General features: G+C 38.8%; 3 protein-coding genes across 6 annotated transcripts in view; 1 reads left to right on the top strand and 2 right to left on the bottom strand.

The window, feature by feature from the left end:
* LOC144660170 (uncharacterized) overlaps nt 1-18,431 on the bottom strand; it is a 166,258-nt gene that overhangs the window by 60,357 nt on the left and 87,470 nt on the right. The gene's annotated exons all lie outside the window — the stretch shown is intronic.
* On the top strand, nt 1,039-7,823 carry LOC144660247 (uncharacterized). 4 transcript variants are annotated; one of them, XM_078520850.1, is made up of 5 exons: nt 1,039-1,171; nt 4,298-5,228; nt 5,845-5,917; nt 6,573-7,014; nt 7,664-7,823. In XM_078520850.1, exons 1-5 carry the CDS (start codon nt 1,159-1,161, stop codon nt 7,678-7,680), a joined length of 1,476 nt encoding a protein of 491 aa, XP_078376976.1. In that variant the 5' UTR covers nt 1,039-1,158; the 3' UTR covers nt 7,681-7,823. The 4 variants fall into 4 exon arrangements, with proteins under 4 accessions (XP_078376976.1, XP_078376974.1, XP_078376973.1 ...); XM_078520848.1 differs by having other exon boundaries at nt 1,049-1,171; nt 4,046-5,228; XM_078520847.1 differs by having other exon boundaries at nt 1,049-1,171; nt 3,951-5,228.
* LOC144660212 (coenzyme Q-binding protein COQ10 homolog B, mitochondrial-like) lies at nt 9,159-18,421 on the bottom strand. The gene is made up of 6 exons (XM_078520812.1): nt 18,328-18,421; nt 18,028-18,219; nt 13,997-14,189; nt 11,667-11,768; nt 10,714-10,873; nt 9,159-9,845 (listed from the first exon to the last, which is right to left on the bottom strand). The coding sequence occupies exons 1-6, from the start codon at nt 18,396-18,398 to the stop codon at nt 9,835-9,837; spliced, it is 729 nt and encodes a 242-aa protein (XP_078376938.1). The 5' UTR covers nt 18,399-18,421; the 3' UTR covers nt 9,159-9,834.

Below are 18,431 nucleotides of genomic sequence, written 5' to 3'. Positions count from 1 at the left end.
ATATTTCTTTGGAAAGATTATAATTTTCGTCTGGCATTGCAGTTCCAATGAAGGTGGGAATTTAACGATTTGAAATTTATGCGTCGGCTAGTTGACCACAGTTGGGACTTGAAACTAGTTTTTATGGCTGACCCTGGGCTGATTATATAAAGGCGGTCAGCCCACCGCCCTACCCCTACCCCCCCCCCCCCCCCCGATGCCCCTCCTGCAGCGCAAGCAGAAGCGGAAGAACAAACAAAGCTAGTTGTAAGACCTTCCGAATACTTTGTTTCTATAAAGCTACCTGCGACTACGACAGTTCATTAGTTTTCACTAGATCATAAGCAAAGGAAGTCATAAGCGGAATCGGAAACCCTGCTTACGACTCCGTCGGTTTGAGTTTCACGTGATCATAACATTCTGCACGTTTGAGCTGCTGCCCGGTTATGCATTGTCACAAATCGATTACGGATACAAGAGAATTTTTAGGAAATTTAAAAAGAGGGATGCGTCCCCCGGGGGTATGCGCTTGGCTTAAAGCACGGTGCCCCCTCCTCCCCCCTCCCCCCACCCCCCCACGTTTCAAAACGCTCTGCCGTCCCTATGTATCAATAGGCGATTTGCATGATGGCGTCACTTGACTACAACTACCGGAATCCTCCGCTTTGTCTTTTTGTCATTCTAATTAGAGCAATTGTTTTTCAAACCCCACTGGGAATTCAAAATTTGAATAACAAAGGAATGGCGAAATGAATTCTGGTATTTGTAGTCAAATGACGACACGCAAATGTGTAGGAAAAAGTTTTGAACAAGGGGATGGGAAAATGCATGATCAGCCAAAAATTCAAAAGCTGAAATGTCCGGTGGGGGAAAGACGACGCCTATGATATAATTTCCGGTCGACTTTCTGGAATTTAGTTGTTTAGATTTTTCTTATATTTTCTTCTAATATTTAGATAAATTTGACCTTATTAAAAAATCGCGCGCGCGACTTCGAAATCTCGCAGTGACGCATAATATGATAATGATGATTTGTGACGAAATAAATTAAAGTAAAGTTAAACTTCTCGGAGTTCAACGTAAAGATGGTTCTAGTTACCACTTGGTTGAGTTTTTTTGCTTTCCAAGCAGTAACGCGCTATCTATTCCCAAATGATTTGGAAACGGAAACCTTAAAAAATGTTAAACAAAGGTAAGTTGTGTTTTAAAATGATATCGGAATACTGATAAAACATTGGTGCAATCGCGTGCTCGTAAAACGAAAGAACAGAAGGCAAGCATTTTCTTGATTAGCGTTTTTTAACTATGAAGAGTTTTTACCAGATATAGAGCGGTTTTCACTTGAGTGTCGAAAGTTAATTGCGTTTGCTTTGGTTTTGCATTACTGCGCTTAGTGATTGGCTTAAAAATCTCGTGCCACTTTCTCAGCCAATCAGGAGTAAAACCAAAACCAATCGTGACTCGCTCGCGCACGTTTTCCCGCGCTTCGTGCCAGCAACATGTATTTGCTTCGAGTTTTGATTGGTTCACTGGATTGTCTGTGTCCTTTGTGATTGGCCAGAGTGACTACTTGTCTTTGGTTTTGGTTTTACGGCACTCAATTGAAAACTGCTCTATAAATGCAGTATTGCGCTTCGCAAATCAGCAAAATTGAAAAAAAATTGTATAACCCATGGAAGACGGAGCATTTTTCCAACTGAGGGCGGGGGGCTGACTAGTGACTTAAAGTGGTGGGGGGGGGGGGGCTTAAGAGACTCTTCTGTTATTAATTCTTTATTTTTTCTGTAAAAGTGGGGGGGGGGGGGGCTAGCTCCGCCGTTAGGCATGAATAGATTGTGCTAGTAAATTCAGGAAAATTTGCTTCACAATATACCCAAAAGTTGCTCTAAAGTTGCTCAAATATCGAAAAGTTGCCACCAAAATTTAGAAAAGTTGCTCGCTCTAGAGTCGTTTTGTTTTAGATAAATACTCACAACGTATTTGTTTGTTTGTTGTCATTTAAACATTTTCATTAAATATTCTTACAATCATTAAGAGAGGCCAAAAAGCCATTGTTACATGAGAAATATAAATACTTCGTTGTAATCAATATACGCTTTAAACTCAACTTAACTTCAATGATAGATAAAAACAAAAAAAATAATAAAAACAAAAAATAAAAAAATAGATAAAAAAGATAAAAATCCTTCAAAATGAAACGACCTTTTATGGTTTGGATCGGTTTTATATCAATTTGTTGCTCAAAAGTTGCCACAAAAGTCCATAAGTTGCTGGTACTACAAAAAGTTGCTCAAAACGCTAAAAGTTGCTCAAAAGTTGCCGAGCACAATCTATTTATGCCTATCCGCTGTCCCACGAAATCCAACCATCAACAAAGGCGGTTTAACTCCTCAAAAAAAAAGTTGCCAACCAATTTTTTTTAAAAACATTCCCTAAATGTTCTCTACCAAGCACGGTTTGCAACAGTAAACTCAATGAAGTTAGGTCACATGCTCGGAAAAGAGATAAATAAGCCAATCTTTACATCGAAAATTAATCTCGTACCCAGATATTCTCATCCCTCGGTGGTAAGAAGAAATCTGGGTTCGAGAGTACATCGATAATAAGAACATAATATAAGTTCCAAATTGTGCTGCGTAGCATTAAAAAATAACAAGTGAAATACAATAGGGGTGATAGTTGCCAAAAGGATTTATTTGGGAAAAAGGTAAATGTTTGGGACAAAAGCCCTTCTTCAGTGGTAAAAAACGTTGCCAAAAAAACGTGACAAAACTAGCCCAGCGCGCGCCAATCTTACCCTTTGTGTAGCTGTCATGCTACTTATCACTCTCGTTTTTTGTTGGCCCACGTTAAATTTTGCGGTAGTTACAATCAAATTATTTGAAAAATACTTAAAAAAATAAAAAAAATTGGTTTGTCAGTCTGATCTTAAAATCGGTTAAAAAAAACGTATAAAACTGAATTTTCGGTAACTCTCTGTTACCTTCATCAGAGTTAAAATTGGCTCAGTTTTTGCATAATAAGTTCTTATACACCGCCGGTCTCTAGAGATGTTCCCAATGTTAAATAAACTTGTGGGAAATGCACATGATCATTCACACAGTTAATGTCCTGGATAGAATGTAGCGCTTCAAGGAATAAGCGTTGTTGCCTATTGTTGACATTCCTTTCTTAAATTTCTACATAATCCGGATGAATGTCATGGTCTGTTGTTTCCGCGTGAAACCTTTTTGCGCTTTCGTTATTAGATCTAGTGCCAGGCTTGTGCTCTGCGCCGCGCGAATTCCATGATTTTTTGCTCTCTCCCACATAGGCAAAATCACATGTTTTGCATTTGACTTTGTTCACAATTCCCTTGATCTGATTTGTGGTGGGGCGGTCTTTTGGTTTCTTAACGATACTGCCCAAAGTTTAACAGGCTTGAAAGTGGTTCTTATGTTTTCTCTGCTAAGCAAACGTCGAACTCTCTCGGACACCCTTTATGTACTAATTCGCAAGCATATAATTATAAAGCAATGTTATGTATAATACATAAAAAAGTATCAAACCAGGTCGACTCGAACAAAACGTTCCTACCTTTTTTTAGATCATAAATTACATCCTCGAGGCTATGAGCTATACCTTTTTTACTTCCGAACAACCAACCGAGCGCCCAACTGGTATCTGGGAGGCCATGGGTTCGATTCCCGTCGGGGACTAAGAATTTTTCTTTGACCCATGCTCGTGTCATGTTGAACACTTCATCTTCATTAATTATTACTATTTTTCAATTCAGCGAGGATAATGTGTACACCAAAATCATGCAACAAAAAAGGTCACCATGCTTGTTTCCGATCAAGAAAACGAGGATGAATGTCCCGGCGAGCCAAGTCACATAGAAAATGGCGACATTTTGCTTATAACGCGTATAATTCTGAGCAGAAAGGCTACCCAATACAAACACCTTATCTAACATTGATTTATTTCCACAGTGAAATGAAGTTACATGATCAGAGGACCGTGGTAGGACACGAGACCACCCGGACGACAACTACTACTTCGACCAACTCCGGACTTAACTTAGTAGGACCCGGAACGAGCCCAACGTCCAACACTACTAATTCGGGAGAAACTGGTCTTCATTTGGTAGGACCCGGGAGGGGTCCAACGTCCAACACTACTAATTCTGCAGAAACCGGTCTTCATTTGGCAGGACCCGGGACGCGCCCAACGTCCAACACTACTAATTCTGCAGAAACCGGACTTCATTTGGTAGGACTCGGGACGAGCCCAACGTCCAACACTACTAATTCTGCAGAAACCGGACTTAATTTGGTAGGACCCGGGACGAGCCCAACGTCCAACACTACTAATTCTGTAGAAACCGGTCTTCATTTGGTCGGACCCGAGACAAGGCCAACGTCCAACACTACTTATTCTGGAGAAATCGAACTTCATTTAGTCGGACCCGGGACGGGCCCTATGTCCAACACTACTAAGTCTGGAGAAACCGGACTTCATTTGGTAGGACCCGGGACGAGTCCAACGTCCAACACTACTAATTCTGCAGAAACCGGACTTCATTTGGTAGGACCCGAGACAAGCCCAACGTCCAACACTACTAATTCTGCAGAAACCGGACTTCATTTGGTAGGACCCGAGACAAGCCCAACGTCCAACACTACTAATTCTGCAGAAGCCGGACTTCATTTGGTAGGACCCGGGACGAGCCCTATGTCCAACACTACTAATTCTGCAGAAACCGGACTTCATTTGGTCGGATCCGAGACAAGCCCAACGTCCAACACTACTAATTCTGCAGAAGCCGGACTTCATTTGGTAGGACCCGGGACGAGCCCAATGTCCAACACTACTAATTCTGCAGAAACCGGTCTTCATTTGGTCGGACCCGGGACGGGCCCTATGTCCAACACTACTCATTCTGGAGAAACTGGACTTCATTTGGTCGGATCCGAGACAAGCCCAACGTCCAACACTTCTAATTCTGCAGAAACCGGACTTCATTTGGTAGGACCCGGGACGAGCCCAACGTCCAACACTACTAATTCTGCAGAAACCGGTCTTCATTTGGTAGGACCCGGGACGAGCCCAACGTCCAACACTACTAATTCTGCAGAAACCGGTCTTCATTTGGTCGGACCCGGGACGAGCCCAACGTCCAACACTACTAATTCTGCAGAAACCGGTCTTCATTTGGTCGGACCCGGGACGAGCCCAACGTCCAACACTACTAATTCTGGAGAAACCGGTCTTCATTTGGCAGGACCCGGGACTAGGCTTTTATAGATTGTCCTAGCATAATTTTTGGCATAATTGGAGCTAAAAAGCATAATTTGTGAAACGAGCACTGCCACGGCATAATTAGCAATTTTTAGCACTTTTTGGAGCATAAATTCATAAAATGTAGTAAATATGGTGTACTTTCTACAGAAATAAATGAAATTTAGGTAGTTTGTTCTTGCCCAATGCGTGTTTTAGCTATACAATTCTGATTGTTAAGTCGTTGGAGGCATTTTACAAACGGTTTAGAGATGCGAGCAGCTAATTTGGACAGCTGACGGCCGTGATAAACTGCCATAAACACAAATAAATTTACAACAACAGTTTATTTAAAAAACATCATAATTTGGTGTCGTTATTGCGCACCTCTATGTATAGAATCTACGTCATTTTGTAGAGCATAATTTCGGAAATCAGAAGCATAATTTGGGAATTCTGGCATAATTTTTGCACCTCTAATTTGGCAAAACCACTTTTGAGCACTGCTAGTAGCATAATATGCCACTTTTAATTCTGGAGCACAATCTATAAAAGCCTACCCGGGACGAGCCCAACGTCCAACACTACTAATTCTGGGGAAACCGGACTTCATTTGGTAGGACCCGGAACGAACCCTGCGTCGAACACTACTAATTCAGGAGAAACCGGACTTGACTTGGTAGGTCCAACACTTATTATTTTGCAGACAGCGGTCGTCTCTTCTTGTAATTAAAAGTTACTATAAATATTATTTTATTATTATTTTTTTTTTTATTTATTTATTTATATATATTTTTATTTAATTTATTTTTTTGTCAGTTAAGTAAAAATATAAATTAACTATCTATCTATCTATCTATCTATCTATCTATCTATCTATCTATCTATCTATCTATCTATCTATCTATCTATCTATCTATCTATCTATCTATCTATCTATCTATCTATAGAAACGGTATCTCCTGTTAAAAACACGTTTATTTCTAAGTGCCCCCTTGAAGGGTTTTGCCAATGATTTGATCCAATTTTTGAACCAAAATATGTATTGGAGAGCATAATTTTTGCGTCAACTGAACTAAAGTCGTAGTATTGATCTGTTAAATTTGAAGTAACGGAAACAGCAGGACACGTCTTTGAGTCACCTTAAGAACACTTGAGAAAAGGGAAAAAATTCGGCTGTGCCTCATAATCTTCGATGCACTTTTCTCGTGTTCGTGCCTATATAACTCAACAATCCACTTAAGCGTATGTTTTGTTTCCTCCTTTAAATACGAACATAAGAATTTCTAATTAAAAAACCTTCAAGTTTTCTTATTTTTGAATTGTTTTTACAGGATCATCCACCATCTAACTATAGGCAGCCAGCGCCTGTCGACTGTGAGACCAAGTCCAGCGTGGCTGCCGCCGATCACCTGACTAGACCATCAACGCTTGTGGTTAGTTTCGATGACGTGGGTACCCACCACAACATGTGTCATGCGTCCAGGGGTACAGTGAATTATTGGTCTCACACGAGGCCAGTGGTGCCCAGGCTTCCCATGGCTTCTGATCTCAATGTCGGACGTGGCAGAAGAATCGATACCACCAGACGTCCATTTCGTGGTAATATGAGCAATGGATACAGACCTCCCGTGTATTCTAGCGGCAGACATCCAGTTCCTAGCCTCATGAGTGTTCAGACCACACCTCTCAGACCCTTGATGGATGTTAATTCAAACAGGCGTGCCAGGCCCATGAGAAGCCTCATGGATATTGAGACCAGACCTCCCTGGCAAGGTTAGTAATTACAACGTGGAACTACACGGAGTTCAGCTTTTCATTCGGCTAATTTCATTGAATTTTTAAGCGAATTTTGTTCAAGAGGTCATTTTTAGGTAGTACTTTTAGACTAGTTACATTGTGCTGAAGATTTAAACAAATCTTTATATGCGTTAGGTAACTAATCTTTAGTTCTGTGGCTCCTGGTTGTTGAGCAACGTTCCGAGGGGTACTCCCTTATAGTAGTGTAGCTAGCGCTATTTAAGTGCTGCGGAAATTTGGATGAAGTGTGCAATTTGGAAGTAGGATAGCATATTCTAAGAGACAAATATTAAGGAGAAGTCTGAAGAACTACTGCTTCGCTCGCTCCGCATCGATAAGCTGTATTGGTATGTGCGCGCGGCGCCTAAAGCCTGGTTTTCACTAGCGACGCAAGCACAAGCGCGATCACGCAAAAAGGACAAATTTTGACCCTTGTGCTTGCCGCAAGCACTAGCACAAGCATCAAAATACAATGCGCTTGTGCTTTTGCTCGGGCGAAGCCTTTTTCACTGAGAAATAAGAGCTGTTATCCTTGCGCTCGTGCTTGCGTCGCTAGTGAAAACCAGGCTAAGTTCTTAAATTTCTATGCTTTCGTACTAAAAAATACATATTTCTACATTTTCAGGTAACCGACGTTGGTGAGAAGTGCCCAATTAATTGTCTGTAAAAGTGTTTCAATAAAGTTGCTGTGATACAGTTTTTTGGGACCGATTTTAAATTTAACTGTAAAATTTCGGTGAGAGCAGAAAGTGATCTTTTTTTGTAATAAATCGTTTATCGAATGTTACACGTCTCACGTCTTGGTTCTATTTGTAAAGGGGCCTAATATCTGGTCATGGCTCAAGTTTTTTTTTTACCCCTTTAAGAGAGCATTTAATGCCTGAACGGTGTAGACTGCCAAAGAAGTGTCAGTGTTTTTCTTGTTTCTTCTTGTGTTTATTAGACCTTGACAGCTAAAATTATTGGAATTATCTAAGCGAGAGCAAAATAATTCATTTTTTATTAACCCTGTTCCTTTATATGGGAGTCCCCCTCCCCCCACCCTGGAGCCCAACATCCAATGAAGGATAACAACCCAGGGGGGGGGGGGGTACTCGGGATTTTAAGTGACGGGGATGATCGAAGGATTTTTTGGGGTTCGAAATTTTCGATTCCGGGATTTTTTCGGGTAGGAAAATTTGGCAAGTATTTTTTTATTTATTTAAGTAGGGATGTTTTTGGGTATTTAAAACAGTCTGAACATTCGCCTGGTAGTGCTTTGGCTGCGTTTTTCTGTGAATAAATTACAAACAAACGTGTTTTGCTGTTGATTTTTAAGGGGTTAATGTTTGATCTAGGGCTTTTTTGGGGTTATGTTGGAAGCCCTCGGGATTTTTTTGGGTCTTGAATTTTGCCCCCATTTGATCATCCCCATCATTTGAAATCCCAAGTACCCCCCTGGGGATAACAAGCAGTCTTGAAATGTATCAGTAGGTTTATTGCATAAACAAAAAACACAATTCCCAAACAGTTGGACTATTAAGTCTTTATTTTGTTTGTCAAGAGAGGAGGAATTTTGTACAAAATGTGGGACCGGCCCAATGCATTAAAACATTTAATTTAATTAATATGCTGTGACAGAAAAGAACCCTTATATCTATGCCAGTTGTCCTAACAAAATCAATTCATCACTGAGTAGAAAAGTGATAAGAATAAAGATTGCTATCAATTTGGTGATAACATCCCGATGTACCAGTGCCACGTTGTTAAAAGTTATATTAAAATAAATGTGTAATAGTCAGTATGGAAAACTCAGCTTGCGTCAGGTAGCCACTGAGCATTCTCTGAATTGCACCATTCCCCAGTACTTTGTCATAAAATTATATATTACTGCATATTAAGATCTTTGTTTTTGTAAAATGCATTAGGGCCCATTGAGCTAAAAACCTACATGGAGAACATTTCAATGTCATAACATACTTCTCACACAAAACAATCCATTATCACAATAAATAGGTTAGGTAATTCCCATTGCAAAAATCAACAACCATAATTATCAATAAACCATAATCAGTGTGCCTTAGGTCTAAATTATCCAATTTCAAAACAGTTCAATTAAAAAAAATGCTATGAACTTCATAGCATTTTTTTTTAACAAAATCATTTTCTAGTAGAGATCCTCAGATTTTGCAATTTGCTGTACACTTGCTATTATATGGTAAAATAATTACACTTCCTACACATGGCTGCAATAACGTTAAAATAACCAAAATCAGGGCTTTCAATAAGATCTTAAGTAGGTGGCTGTTGCTGTGCGGCATCCATCAGAGAGAGAGCAAAATTAAAGGCTGAAAATATCTCCCCTGTAGAGGGCGCTGCATGATTTTAAGCCGGTGACCAATTTAATACAAGACATCCCTAAGAGGTCTGGGGGGTGCCAGGTCTTATTGAAACACTGTGTAACAATCTTTAATTTAAGTAATTAACACTCTAATTGTGGACCTTAAAAATGAAACAATACAACTACTAGGTATGGCCTATTTGATTAAAAAAAAAACCCAACCCTAATTGGTCACAATCATCAGCATTTCAGAATCTTAAAATTCTAATGACAGCTCATTATATCTAAACCAACAATAATTTTTTAGACTGTTTCTTTTTTGTAGTCTGTAGATACAACATAGTTTGAATAGTTTGCATTGAGTTATACTGTCTTAAAATAATTTTATAAATATTATTCTTTGGTGTGATTCCTAGTAAGTTATTAAAAGAATGGCATCCATACTGCATTCAAAGGGACTTCATGTTCTACTTATGTCATCTTGCCCCTGAAGTTAACAAAAAAAATATCATTAGTTTGTTAATCTTACACATACAGATTAAAATAATACAGTACTGTAATATTATAGTCATGTGTAGTCAAAACACCACACAACTTTGCTTTCATAACACATGCTACACTATAATTTGATACTGCTTGGTACAGGTTCAAGAGCTGGCTGACCAGGGACATTGTATTGTGTTTTTGGACAGGACACTAAACTCTTACATTGCCTCTATCCACCCAGGTGTATAAATGAGCACTCTTGAAATGTTAGGGGTACCTGACAAAATGTAGGGCTTTAATCTGCAATGGATTGACACCCCACTCACGAGGCACTATGTACCATGGAACTAGCCACTTCTTGCTACCCAGGATAAGCTCTGGCAGTTTGGACAACTGTTATATGGTGAAAATGCAGGTGTAGCCTTTTAAGCCCTGTGCAAATGAATGCAACAAGTTGGCACAACACTGACAAATATTGTGATGTTGACAAACGTTGCGTGAAGTTTGAAATCAGTCAAACTTTTGACCCAATATCAGCCAACATTTTTTTTTCTTGTTCTCAGGATCATCAGTGGAGCATGTCGCAACAAGTTGCCTATGTTTGCACGGTTCCCACAACATTGTTGGGCCTGCTTGTGACCACTGAATGCTTGGTAACCATGGTTTTATATGGACTCCTGGGTATAAGTTTCACCCAACATTGACCAACATGTTGTGACCGTTTGAACACCCTTGGCCAACATTGGACAACATTGGACAACACTTGCCAAACAATGTTAGGCAATGCTGTGCAATGCTGTGTTTTGTTCTTTTTCACAGGCCTTTATACTGATTCATGAAGAGTGTTGCTGAAGGTCAACTTTTCGTACCTGCTGGTACTGTCCTAGATTTCACAGTGCTGTGGAGATGGCCTGGCCCATAGAGATAGTAGCATCTCTTTTCAAATGCTTTGACCATTTTCTTTACTACTTCATCGAAGAACACAGTTGACAGCTTAGAATGGAGAACAGATCGAAACTCAAATTCTATCTGCAAAGCAAAAAATTATGAATTTCAGACCTTTAGTTGCCAAATATGACTGGCCAAAAGTTATAAGAAAGGAGCTTGAATCTAACCTATCTTACCTAACACAAATTTAAACAAGTGTGCCACAAACTGAAAGTCAATCTAAAACAAAAACGTGCAAAACCTCAAGCCACAAAATGCCACAGACTTGTGACTATTTTTTTGTCTTCAGGCAACAAAATAAAATAACAAAAATTTAACAAAATACCTTTTAGTTATTACATGAAATTTTCACGACACTTTAATTTCGCGAATTTCGCGATTCTAAAAAAATTGCAAAATTAAAGTGACGCGAACAAAAAGTGTCGTGAACATAACATGACGCGAATATTAAGTGACTCGCATATGTCAGTAATCAATGTAAATGGGTGTTGTCGTCAATTGACACACTTGTAGACCCCTCCTGCATATTTGTTAATTTTGACGTTATTGTTCCTTTGATGAAGTCGTTTTATATAATTCAAAGGCATGTCAACATATATTGCTAAGAAAATGTAAATTGTGTCTCATTAAAAACGCGAAATTAAAGTGATTCAAAATACAAAATTTTCTCAAAATCGCGAAATTTAAGTGTCGCGAAATATGTGCACCTCAAAATCGCGACCCTCAAAATTAACGTGTCACGAAAATTTCATGTAATAAAATAATCAAATAGTAAATGTTCCCAAATGTACATATTATTTTGTACATTTATACATTCTTTTTTATTTGTACATTACTATCACAATGTACCATATTTAAAGTCAAAGTGACTTACATAAAAGTCCAGTGTACACGTGTTGGGGTTTCCTGGTAAACCTGGACTAAATTTCCAGATAGTCTTCATGTAGTTGAACATCTCCCCATCTGTGCATTCAGCCTGTAATGAATCATTATCGTTGAAAAACAAATTAAGATTTACACAGTTTTTCCTTCCTTCAATGCACAGTGATCACTGCTTGTCTTTTTATAGAAGGATGAGGTCCATTGAAATAACTTTAGACCCTCCTAAATACAACTTGACTTAAAGATTAATTAGTCTCTATTAAGGTATCAGTGTACCCCAAAATTGACCATTTTTAAGAAAAATATATTTTGGTATTTTCAGGTAGATCTCATTAAGACCTTTCATTCAAAAAAAAGAGCATGGAAAAAGATTGACTCTACACAAAGTTATGAACGAAAAACTTTTCTTGCCATTAATTATTTGATAGTTTTAGCTGTCAACAGGTTGTCTAAAGAAGCGCGGCGATCTACCGTTGCGTGATTTTATATTACAGTTCTTGGTTTTCGACGAGATGCTTTGGGTGTTTTTCCCTGACAAAATGCATAGTTTTTCAGACGTGAAAGAAGAAACATTTTCCCATTCCTTTCTCATGTTCAAAGAATGCTGCAACAACGGAAAAAGACAAAAGATTTGGCTGCTTCACTAGTCAGCGACTAGTAGATAGCGACATCGAATTATTTTTCGCCGCTTGAAGCGGTAACGCCACGACCTGGCATCACGACCAGTTCCTCGGCTTACTTGCGACTCCACGTTTTTGTTGTTTTAGATTTCACATTTCTAAAACTGTTGCACTAAGACGAAAATTGTTATAAAGCGAGCGGTAGAAATAAAATTATGCAACAGACTGTTTCCGACCAGAAGCAACATTTGACACCGCTTTGAACAAGTTCTATTGTTAAAGTAAAATGAACCTTCATTCTATCGCTCAACGCGTGATCATTTTCACACGTCTTGTGTAATTAATCTCATTAAAGCGGAAGCACGCCCCAAAATACATTTTCTTTCGTATCTCGTAAACAAAGTTTCGAAGAGAGAGGCGCACATTTTAAGTTCGTTTTCAATGGGGTTTCAAAAATTTTCGCTGAAATTTGGCAAGAATGTTGCCCGATAATTGAGCAACAAAACTGTGTCGGCGAATTTTAACTTTTTTCTTCTTTCAAAAGTTATGGCTGTTTAAACGCAGACAATAGTTGTTCCTTACACTTTTAAAGTTTATCTGCGTGTCAAAAACAAACCAGACAAGTAATCAATATTCCCCGACACAGTTTCTTAGAGAAATGTGTGAAGAACACATAGCGATGCTAATCGTTTTTTCCCACTCAAATTTGTCCGGAAACGAACCCGATTTATGAGCCTCGGTACTTTTGGAAATAACACGTTCTCTTTGGATAACATCATTATTTTTACTTAAAATAAATATATCTCCGTAATCTACAATTCCTAAGCTTTCAGAAAATATATACTTTGTTGGGGTTTGCGTTAATTACCAGACGGTAAGGCAGCTCCAACGCATGATGGTCATTTGGGGTACACTGATACCTTAACTCATCTTTAATATTCTTAACTTAAAGATGATTTCCAGTCCGTACTGCGCAATCTCTGCCTGCAATGTTTGTGAGTCACACAAACAGAAGATGTTTACTAGCAAAAATAAAAATTCCGGGACAAAACTTACCTTTTTCTTCATTATTAACGCCAGATATCCTTGCAAAACAATAATAACAAGTAAAAGAAGCTCGACGGTATTTCAAACGGACGTTTTAGCTCATCGTGAATTCTTGAATGAAACGATCCGTAATGGCGAACTAAAAAACTTCATGTACGCTATCACTGAAGTGTAACGTTTCAACGAATTCAAAACAAAAATGAAAACAAACCCTGAGTCTGCACAGTACGGACTGGAAATCATCTTTAAAATCAGGCTGACCAGGCCTGAGGACCAAGGACCAAGTTTTCAGAGTCAGGGTATTTTTACACACGCTTTAAAGTATGTGAACCCCAATTTTTTTGCAACTCTGACATCAGTTACTGACTACAGTCAACTATCTGTAAAATGGACACCTTCGGGACCAGCTCCAACTGCCCATCTTAGAGAGGTGTCTGTCTTATAGGGAGTTTAGTTACAGTAAAATGACTGAAAAACAACAGGGACCATCACCAGGGGTCTGTCTTATGAAAGTGTCCGTCTTATAGAGGTGTCCGTTAAGAGAGAGTTGACTGGAAAGGAAAAGTTTGAGTAAAAAATCCTATGGCAGCATATTTTATGCAAACGTCCTTGAAACATCTGCAACTAGCTTGATTATAATGATTAAACAAAATACCTTCACTAGGTTTGGTGGGACCATAGTAACAACTGAATTATACTTTTCCACCACTGGTGGAAAGCCAACAGCTAGTTTGGCTTTCAGGTAACCTGGTTTTCTGGCAAAAATCTTTGAGTCCCTGCACCAGGGAACAAAGTGTTTATAGTCTTCAACATCTGATACAACTGCATACATGTCCTCCATTGAGTAACTGACAACAGAAAAAAATATTATAAATTTCTAGGAAAACTTTATTGCGGTTTTCAGTGATATGTGAACTGTGAAATTCAAAATCCAACTGACCATTGCGTTTTTCGCTACTGTCAATCATAATTATGGTGACAGCCAACAAACCATGTAAAACAGAAACGAACAAAATGGATCGAAATCTACCAGTCACAACTGACAAATGGCACCATCTGACCCGGTTAAAGTGAACTTCTGTTTCCTGAGAGGTCTGCTAAGATGATTGAGGGCAGCAAAAAGCAAAGCATAAACTGTTGGTCAAGGATTGTATTTCAGAGTTCGCATATCACTGAAAACTGCAATAAATTAAAAATTAAAAAATTAAAAATACACGCAGCCCACTACATGCAGTCCATCACATTTTTATGCATTTGGCCAGAATTTTTCGACTAAACCCGTGAATCTGTGAACTTTACCCTTAATGAAACCTCCCTACAACAGCCACATCTCTATAACGACTGGATACTTAATTCTGCTCCCCCGAAAGGTTCTTATCTTTTGCTTCTGGAACTGTGACATATTATTCTAATATAATCAAAGGCTCTTCGAGCAACCTCATGGTAATTCGATGAAATCCAATAATGTAACGCAATTTCACTTTATTACTAGCGTTCAATACTAACGTGACACGAGATGACGTGACACGAAACAAAAACGTGCTGTGAATGTCGTGTTAACTAAAAGACGTCACACGGCAAGCGCAATAATACTTTTTATAATTTAAGCGTAACTGCATGTAGCTTATAGCTGCCATCAATAATGTCACAATCTCACTTAATTTGCCTTTGAATGTTTTCTTGCGTCAATGGGTCATTGATAGGTTTTTTTTTCAAATAAGCGTTCAAACATGTCACTTTGTTTGGCTTTGAATGTTTAATTTTTCCATGGAAGTTGCGGCATTGATGGTCCGTGCTCTCAGGTTTCGTAGCGCGATTTCTATTTTTTCACCACAAAATATTTTAGTGTAACCTTTGATCCTTAGGACTGATTAATCACATTGCGAAAAGGTAAGCAAAGACCGCTTGGACGTGTAAATATTTACGAATACTCTGTGGTCTGTATGTGTGAAGTATTTATTTTTGTGTAAGTCAGGTGTTTGGCTCGGAGCGAGTACAAGTTGTACAATTTTCCCAGAACATGTTGAATATTTTTTTTTTGAGTTTAATTTGGGAATCGAAACGTAAATTGCAAGCACAGCAACTGTGTCAAGGCACGGGATATATGTCAACGCGCCAGGGGAATAACATGTGCAGTTAGATTGCTCTATTTATATTTCGAAAATTTTGTCGGTCGACGCTAAACGGAGAAATACAACGGGATGGCCTTAGTCTACATTTTATTGGCGTGAAGTGGACCATATTTTATTGAACATTCGGAACAAAATAAATATTTAGATGCGTTAGCAGGCCTTTATCAGGGGCACCCATCGAGAATATAGTTCAAAACCACTTAAAGATAGCACCGTTCAACGTATTTTAGTACAAACGGTAGATATAGGCATATTTTTATCCCCTAAAATTTTTTTTATCTGTTCGGATTTCCTAGCTGAAAGTCTAGTGATCCGAAAGTTATAGGGATCAAAACTTACCTTTTCGAAAAAATTCCAGCCAGAGAAGGGCTCCCGAAAATTCTAGGTGACCTTTTTAGAGTAAAAATCCGTTAAAAATGAACAATTATACCATTTTTTAGATATTCGAAAATCCTAGGAAAGGCATGCAAGCAAAAAAATTTACAATGAATGTTCCGAAAATTCTAGATCTCAAATCGTCTTCCGAACAGATATTTTTAACGAAATATTCCGTTGGGTGCCCCTGCTTTATCCTGCCAGACATGTTGTTTAAAGCAAAAGATGACGTGGTGAAGGAAATTCATGTCACGCACACTCCGTGACTCACACAAACATGACTTGTGTTTCTGAAGTGACTGCCTTTGTAAAGATTTTTTAGTGTTAGTTTGTTGGAAGGTGTTTTTAGCAGCATGAATAACAGCCAATCATACTTATTCTGTAAGATGTAAATAGGTAGCGCTGTTGTCTCTAGTTGAGCCGAAACTTGATAGTTTTTTTTTTCCTTTTAAACTCCAAGTTCACTCCTTGACTGGTCCGTGATAGACACTACGGACATAGTGTAGTGTCAATTAATTCATATTTCATTCCATTGAAAATAAACATTTCTTCAAGTTTTGTGCGATTAAAGTGTAATTTAATATTTTCTTATTAAATTAAAGGGCATTTTTACACTGTAATGACATCGCACCTGTCATTTTACTTTAATTTATTTTCTGTATCTACATCCATACTTAAATCAATAACAGACCAAAAATCTACTCCGCAAAGAGACGAACAGCAGCACGTCTTAGCACGAAAAAATATCCTTTGTCATTTGCGTGTATAACAGCACTTCTCAGCACTTCAATACGAAAAACATGTCCTTTGTCATGTGCGCGTGTATAACAGCACTTCTCGGCACTTCAATACGAAAAGCATGTGCTTTGTCGTGTCACATTTACCGAACAGCTTCCGAACGATTGGTGAAACCAGTGCATTTATATATCCTGCTTGTTTTGTACAAAAATACAACAGAGGAAGGAACGCTTAGTACTTTTCTCCAGGATGGTAAAGTTGCATTCTTCCTGCGCCTGATCGATTCTCCGTTGTCCAAATGAACTGATCTTTCTGATCAAACAGGTTCAACAACCTTTGCTTTGAAGCCCATTTCTTTCCACTTGAGTATTTTCCGGAACATTTCCTCTTCGTTTGTAAGGTCTACAAAGGTGTATTTAGATCGAGGATGAAGCGAAAGGAACGAAAAACCACCTTTGAGAATTTCGGCCCGACATGCCATTTTGAATGTTCATCTCTGCACTCAAGCAAACATTTGGCCTCTATCCCACCCCCCAGATATATGAACAGAACACAAGGGCGGGGAGGCAGAGGAAAACCGGACCTTTCTGTCAGCACGTTTACCGTTTAATGCATGAATTAATTGCGGTTTTATATCGGAATGGAGTGAGTGAGTGAGTCCATGAGTGAAATAAATCGTCATTTTTAATACCTCATTACCATGAGGTAAAAATGATCTGCCTGAAATCTAACAAGAAGCCCTGCTAGTTATGCCGAGGCTGGGACAAAGGGTCCTGTGTCCCTTGTTAGAATTTGAAAAAATGTCCCATGCCACTGTTAGGGGTGTCGAATGGTAAATGCGAGACTTTGCGAGACGGTGAGACTGATATCTTTTCTGCGAGCCCGAGACCTTTTTAGCCTTGCAAAAGAAATCGAGACGCAGAGAAGGCGTCAAAGAAAAATTTGAGACGATGAGACCCTTGAAATTTGGCTAAAATTTTGCAAGACACGCATTTTTTGAAGGACCATTCACCACCCCTACTGTTATATCAATACCAAATGCCTGCTGTCAGAAATTGAAAGAAAATTGTTGAAAGAGTGTCGTTTGTTGCAACTTCATTTCAAGTGCTGTTGCTACTTTACGGGCCATATTACTTGGCAAATTTATCTTGGCAAGACTTTTAATAAGCTAATAAATTATTATTGCCTAACAAGCCTAATTAGCATCACTGTATACACAATAAACAAACCTAAGTTTAATTACCATTGATAAGTCCAAAATCCATGACAATAACGAATATTATAGCATAAAGTTTCAGACTAGATACGCCATGTACTGGCCTATTCGAGACTTCCAACAAAATCTTCAACTGAATAAAGTTTAAGCTTAACCTTATATTTAGCTAAGCAGGTAAGCTTATTAAGCTTAAAAGTGTACGTAAACTCATAGCTTGAGACTCACCCAAGAAGTCGCCTCTCAGAATACTTTTTCCTCCGAGAGGAGCTGAGTGGATTGGGAATAAATGATCCTATTAAAGTTCGTTTTGGTACTACGCTAACGTTGGTGCCTTTATCTTCATGAGAACTGTAGATTTTATTCCTCAATATCGCTTCAAAACCGGATGAAAACCGGCAACAACATAACCTCAACGACCTGGAAAAGAAAAACTCATTCTTAGAGTTATGAACACGATCAGCGATTGAATAAACACTCTAAAACAAAGGCTACTCATTTCTTTCATTAGGAATTATATTCAAGTACCTGTTTGCTTGCCAAATAACTCCAGAATGTCGGAACAGCGGCAAGGATTTTCGCATCCCGACCGCCGCCATTTTGAACAACTTATGACCGTCGATATTTCGTCA

The sequence above is a fragment of the Oculina patagonica genome, chromosome 7 (genome assembly GCF_052425735.1).
Source record: "Oculina patagonica isolate OP01 chromosome 7, crgOcupat, whole genome shotgun sequence".
Lineage (NCBI taxonomy): Eukaryota > Metazoa > Cnidaria > Anthozoa > Scleractinia > Oculinidae > Oculina > Oculina patagonica.
This window is presented reverse-complemented; position numbering and strand designations above follow the sequence as displayed.

Excerpts from the sequence above, each read along its gene's own strand:
- LOC144660247 (XM_078520847.1), top strand. The coding sequence starts at position 1,065 with ATGGTTCTAGTTACCACTTGGTTGAGTTTTTTTGCTTTCCAAGCAGTA. Across the intron at positions 1,172-3,950 it reads TTAAAAAATGTTAAACAAAG|TGAAATGAAGTTACATGATC; the intron begins GTAAGTTGTGTT and ends TTATTTCCACAG. Across the intron at positions 5,229-5,844 it reads ACTAATTCTGGAGAAACCGG|ACTTCATTTGGTAGGACCCG; the intron begins TCTTCATTTGGC and ends TGGGGAAACCGG.
- LOC144660212 (XM_078520812.1), bottom strand. The coding sequence starts at position 18,398 with ATGGCGGCGGTCGGGATGCGAAAATCCTTGCCGCTGTTCCGACATTCT. Across the intron at positions 18,220-18,327 it reads GTTATTTGGCAAGCAAACAG|GTCGTTGAGGTTATGTTGTT; the intron begins GTACTTGAATAT and ends TTTCTTTTCCAG. Across the intron at positions 14,190-18,027 it reads TCTGAGAGGCGACTTCTTGG|TTACTCAATGGAGGACATGT; the intron begins GTGAGTCTCAAG and ends TTCTGTTGTCAG.